The sequence below is a fragment of the Nannospalax galili genome, unplaced genomic scaffold (assembly GCF_000622305.1).
Source record: "Nannospalax galili isolate Female #2095 unplaced genomic scaffold, S.galili_v1.0 scaffold1023, whole genome shotgun sequence".
Classification (NCBI taxonomy): Eukaryota; Metazoa; Chordata; class Mammalia; order Rodentia; family Spalacidae; genus Nannospalax; species Nannospalax galili.
Genome location: NW_008349234.1, coordinates 1,231,408 through 1,237,748, shown reverse-complemented (window position 1 = coordinate 1,237,748; position 6,341 = coordinate 1,231,408). Strand labels below are relative to the sequence as shown.

Genomic DNA, 6,341 nt, shown 5'->3' with positions numbered 1-6,341 from the left:
CAAAAAAAAAAAAAAAAAAAAAAAATCCCAGCATAGACATAAGAATGTGGGTAAGAAGCGCCAGCCCCACCTAAGGAAATTGTGACAACACGTGGCTGCTGGGAAGGAACAGAGACAGTCTCTTTCAAGCATGGGACTCTTAGTAGGTAACCAAGCGCTGGTGGATAGACTCACACTGAAGGACATTTGGAGACACAAATTAGACTCTATAGGCCATATGTATTCATACATATATATATATATATGTACATTAAGTGGGGGTGCAATAAGAGGAAGTGCAGATAGGGGAGGGGATCTAACTAAATCCCATCAAATTATATTTTATGAAAATCTCAAAAATTCAATAAAAACTTAAAAAACACTTTTAAAAAGGAAGAGCCAGGACTTCTTAGGAGATTGGCTAATTCTATGACTGGGACAGGGAAAATACCAAATGAGCCTGAAAAATTTTGTTCCATAAAGCTATGTCAAGAAAATGAAAAAAATAAGTTAAAAGGCCATAGGAGCCAAATTAAAGCAGCTTATTTACCCTGACCCTAACTAAATCTAAAACAAACTTAACTAAGTACTGATAGTAACCAATTATAGCCCATCAAGTAAGATAGGAATCAGTAGGATGGATGGATGGATGGATGGATGGATGGATGGATGGATGGATGGATGGGTGGATGGATGGGTAGATGATTTAGAAGAGTAACTATTTGAGAACAATGACAGTAATTAATTCAATCAAGAAACATTAATTGGTGCTTAAAATAGCACAAATTGACTGAAGAGGATTCAGACAGATATTTCTACACCAGTGTTCATCCTGTCTTATTCGCTGTGACTAAAAGCTGGAAACAGCTATCCAAATGCTCAAAAGCAGATAAACAGATGAATACTATTGCCTCAAACAGGAATATCATTCTGATAGATATTACACATGAAGAACCTTAAACCTATTGTGCTAAATGGCATAAGCCAGGCCTCAAAGAGCAAATACTATGATCCTACTTCCAAAGGTACTTAGGTCATTTCACCAAGGAAGAAGGTAGAGCAGCAGTCACTACGAGCTGGTAAGAGGAGGAAGATAGGAAAATTACAGTTTAATGGGTACAGTGTTTCTTTTTAGGATTATGAAAAGTTCTAAAAGTAGATAGTGAACACTGATTACCTGTATGTACTTAGTGCCAAGTAGTTACAACACTTAAAAATATCTTAAGGGAAAACTTTATTACATATATCATACCACAAAAATATATTAGGGAATGAAACATTTATATAATTTCAGTCCTCCCAACAGAATACTAATTAATTACAAAGATGGAAAATATAATTTTAAAATGGAAAAATCAGCTGGGCGTGATGGCGCAAGCCTTTAATCCCAGCACTTGGGAGGCAGAGGCAGGCGGATCTTTGTGAGTTTGAGGCCAGCCTGCTCTACATAGTGAGCTCCAGGACAGCTGGGGCTACAGGGAGACCCTGTCTCAAAAAGACAAAAAAAAAAAGGAAAAATCTAGCAAACACTACCATAACCTACTGATCAAAGTCAACACAGCAGTACTTTTGTGATATATTTCTACCAAAAGTGCATTACCTGGATCAATTCTAATTGAGGAACATTGTACTAAAACACCTGGCCTGTAAGCCTCAAGAGAGTCAAGATCATGACAGTTAATGCTGAAGAACTGTTCCAGATTAAAAGAAGTGAACTAACAACAAGTGAGTTGTATAGGCCAGAAATGCCTCCTTTTGCTCCAAATCGCATTACCAAGCAAGGATTCAAACTTGAATGTGGTCTGGGGATAAAGTCATAGAATGTGAAATGTTAATTCCCAATTTCTATGCTGGTTCTATGGGTTATGCAAGAGAATGTGTTTATAGGAAATACATAGCCTTGGAGGATGGGGAAATATCTGTAACTTTGAGATGGTTAAGGGAAAAAAATGTTCTTTGTACTATTTTGAAACTTCATTAAAAGTTGAAGTTGTTTCAGAATAAAAAAGGAATGTTTATATAAACAGTTTAAAAAGAAAAAGAAAACAAAAACCAGTACAGCAACAACAAAAATTAACCAAAAGAACTTGGGTGAAATGGTGATCGTGACTAAGAACTTGACCCCAAGTCTGGGATTGTGCTGGAAATTACCTGTCAAAGAAATAGGAACCATTTTCTCCTCAACAAGTTACAAAAACATTTTTCAAATTCAGGTGTTTCCTGTAGGTAAACTGAGAATAGTCTCAGTCCATTGTATATCAATTATAGTCTTTTAAAGTAGAAAAATAAGGGGCTAGGGAAGTGGTTCAGTTGGTAAAATGCTTGACATGTAAGCAGGAGGACCCGAGTTCAATCTGTAGTACCCACTTTAAAAAGCTGGCAGGGTGGTGCATGGTCGCCGGGGCTGGGGAGGTAAAGACAGGTGATCTCTAGGACCCACTGACCAATCAGTCTAACCTAATCACGTTTCCCCAGTGAAAGACCCTATCTCAAAATCAAGGTAGATGGCTCCCAAGGAACAACAGCTGAGATTGACTTCTGTCCTCCACAAACACGTGTACATATGCACATGTGTACATACAGGGACCTATACAACCCCCCACAAAAAGTAAGAAAATCATCTGATAGACTAGAATCATATAATTTTGAATTTAGAATGTGAAAACTAAAGAAATGACCAAACTGAATCTGAGAACAGTAGTAGAACCCGACCATTTTATTTTGAAAGATTTATGTTTTACAATCTTCATGTTTGCTGTCTTCTTGCCTTAGGGGATGCTGAACAGGAGCTTGGTCCCCCTCCATCTGTAGATGAGGCAGCAAACACACTCATGACTCGTCTGGGTTTCCTCCTTGGAGAGAAAGTCACGGAAGTTCAGGCAGGTGACCAATACAGCATGGAGGTTCAGGATGAAAATCAGGTGAGCTACTTACTATTGACTTGGTGAAATGGTGTGAATCAATTTTCTATACCAGGAAAAGAAAAATGGTATAATGTGTGAGTCTGTATTCATTTTCAGAAATCTCGTGAGTCTGTATTCATTTTCAGAAATCTCAATTGCTAAAATACATTTTGAGACTTAGAATATAATTAATTTTCCAAAACCACTCTGAAACACCTTTTAATTATATGTAAAAACCAAAAAAGAATGAATGAGTAAATAAACAAGCCACCCCATCAGCAGAATTGACATACTAGCACTGCACTAAGAAATTATAGAATGCACAGTTTCCAATTTTTTAATTTGCCAAATTAATGAAATGCTGACCCTAAAGCAGTTCTCAACAAATTTCAGAAGGTACAAATTACTTTTACCACAGTAGAATTAATTATAGCAAAGTGCTAGAGTTAAATCATTTAAAGATGAGTCTTTTGCATGAGTGTTCTATAGTGAATTTTTTTTTTCTTTTTTGGTCTTTTTGAGATAGGGTCTCCCTGTAGCTCCAGCTGCCTGGAACTCGCTCTGTAGACCAGGCTGGCCTCGAACTCACAGAGATCCGCCTGCCTCTGCCTCCCAAGTGCTGGGATTAAAGGTGTGCGCCACCATGTCCAGCTTATAGTGAAATATTTTATTCAGTGTTAGGAAGATGACTCAGCAGGTAAAAGGGTTTGCTACATAAGCATGAGGACATAAGTTTGGATCCCCATCACCCATGTAAAGAGTTGGGCATGACTGCACACATACCTGTAACCCCAGTGCTGTGGAGATTTAGGACAAGAGATTCACTGGGACTTACCTCCAGCCTAGCTCCAGGTTTAGTCAGAGACTCTGTCTCAAGGGAGTAAGGTGGAAAATGGTAGAGCAGGACAGCCAACATTCTCCTCTAGCCTACACGCACACACAGAGCACACAAAGAAATACTTTACTCAGAATATTATAAAATTACTTTCCAGTTGAAAATTCTTCAGTAATAAATGTTGGTGAAGATGCTGTGTCATGTCTTAGTTTGTCATAACAAAATTTACAAGGATAACTTCAATGTACTTATGCATATTGTGGATGATATTTATGTGTTCCAGAGCAGTATTCAGGTCTACATTTTTATCCTTACTCCTTATATTATTGATTCGCCTGGCTATACATTGTAATCACCCAGAGAATTTATTTATAAAGTTGAGGTACCTGATCACTCTTCTCTTACTGATTCTCGATTCTTACTTCTGTAAACACTGTCATTACTACAGAATTACACTTGATAAATATTTTCTCTATGAATAAATGTCCTCCTAATAGTAATACTCTACAACCCTTCTGGCCTCTTTGTTAGTCCCTGAACATGTAAACATTCACTTGCATTGATATGTTCTTCCCACAAACTCACCTGTTTCCATGTTTTCACCTCCAGGATGGCTTTCTTAATGACCCTAATGACACCTGCCATCACTAGGTACCTTTAGCCTGCTGCTTATTTTCTTCAAATCTCTTATCATAATTGATAGTGTGTTACATTTTTAGTTGTAGGCTTTTTGTCCTTATCTCATATATGAATATATAGAATTTTTATAATAACAGATCTGATGACTTTTTTAAAAATCTCTTACAGTATAGCCAAGTATACTGGCACATATCTGTAATCCTAGTACTCAGGAAGTGGAGAAAGAAGGATCAGGAGTTCAAAGTCTCCTCATCTGTACTGTTCACTGCCAAATCTTGTGTACCTGAAACAGTATCTGCAAAGGGAGTTTGAGAACAGCCTGGTCCACACGAGACCCTGACCAAAACCGGGAAGGGAATGGGGGTGGAAGCATAGAGACCAACTTACATTTGATATGCTGTGGTCTATGGATGGAAAGCTGGGGTGATGCATGTTGAGGGACTTTAAAACTATTGGAAAAAATAGACTATCTATTTTACTTTTATTCTTCTCCCCCCACCTCCAGTGCTGCATTGTGCTTCCTAGGCAAGCATGACACTGAGCTCAATCTGTAATACTTTTCATTTCTTTCTCTTTTTTCTGAGACAGGGTCTCCCTGTAGCCCTAGCTAGCCTGGATTCTCTATGTAGATCAGGCTGGCCTCAAACTCACAAAGATCCACCTGCCTCTGCCTCCCCAGTATTGGGATTAAAGGCATGCACCACCACACCTGGGTCAGACTTTTCATTCCTTAATATTCCTGTCAGCATGTGACTAACTGCTCTAATGATGGCCAAGTAACATGATACATATCCTCCATCTAATAGCCTAGTACTTTTTACCAAGTGCTTCATTTTTTTTCTGTAAAGCTAGATTCCTTCAAAAATGGTAAAATTATGCTTCTTTTGATATTCTTCATGTCACAGTAATTCTTTAATAAAATCACAAGTCTATAGACAATGTCTTATTTTTAGTATATTTAATGAGACCATGCCTCAAAATTGAACTTTTTAAAATAAAGCTGGGAATGTAGCTGGGTGATTGAGTGCTTGCCTAGCAGATCCAAGGTCCTAGATTTAATCTCTAGTACCCCTTCCCCACAAAAAAAACTACAACAACAATGAAATAAAACACAACAGCCAGATAAGTAAAAAGTATGCAGTCATGCATAGTATAATTCATATGTAAAGCATGTAGAACTGTATGAATTAGGGGAATTTATTTCATTGCCTTCACATTTTCAAGGTTTCATTTTCACATTTCTTCATTTTTATTATTACATTTCTTTTTTTTGTGGAAGGAGTGGGTGTGGAGGTCAGAGGACAACTCACAGGAGTCAGTTCTCTCCTTTGACCATGTGGATCAGGGATGGAGTCAGGTGGTCAGGCTTGGTGGCAAGGCCTTTATTCACTGAGCCAAATAGCTGACACTACTTTCCTGTTTCTTAAATGGAGAAAATGATAATATGCCTCTCAAAATGATAAGTAATAAATGAAATGGATAAAATGTTTTAAGCTATTAAGCATTACATAAATGTAAAATGTTAATAATGAAGCTTAATGACAACTTCTTGGAATATAATATACATTGTAACTGTCTTGAAACCACACAGAAAAATGGCTGAATTGACCTCTGGAATTTCTAGTCTTGGGACTATCATGTTCATTTGGTGACTTTCTTCTGAGCTAAAAGCTAAAGGACAAAGACCACTAAATTTAAGAAAATCCTACAGTGGCGATGTCCCCAGCATGGTACTGTCATGACAGACTCTAATGCAAGCAAGATAATCTATATTGTTTTTCTGTAAAACACAAAATACTGAAAGTGATGCTTAACTGGGAATTTTGGTGGGTTTTTTTTTCTTTTTTTTTTTTTTTTTGAAGTTTCTAAAGTGTTAGGATGAATCGTATGAACTTCATTTAGGTTATTGTCTGCATTTTTTACCTATTTCATTTCACACATTTTTACATAATGTTTGTGAATATGTATGTGTGCATAATGTCATG

The 6,341-nt window shown here is 37.2% G+C and overlaps 1 protein-coding gene across 11 annotated transcripts in view; it reads left to right on the top strand.

Annotated features, from left to right (window-relative positions):
* Tanc2 (tetratricopeptide repeat, ankyrin repeat and coiled-coil containing 2) overlaps nt 1-6,341 on the top strand; it is a 496,754-nt gene that overhangs the window by 250,103 nt on the left and 240,310 nt on the right. For all 11 annotated transcript variants that reach the window (XM_029570133.1, XM_029570139.1, XM_029570138.1 and 8 more), the window contains one exon: nt 2,752-2,900. In XM_029570133.1, the coding sequence (XP_029425993.1) occupies nt 2,752-2,900 (149 nt within the window). The remainder of the gene's footprint in view (nt 1-2,751; nt 2,901-6,341) is intronic.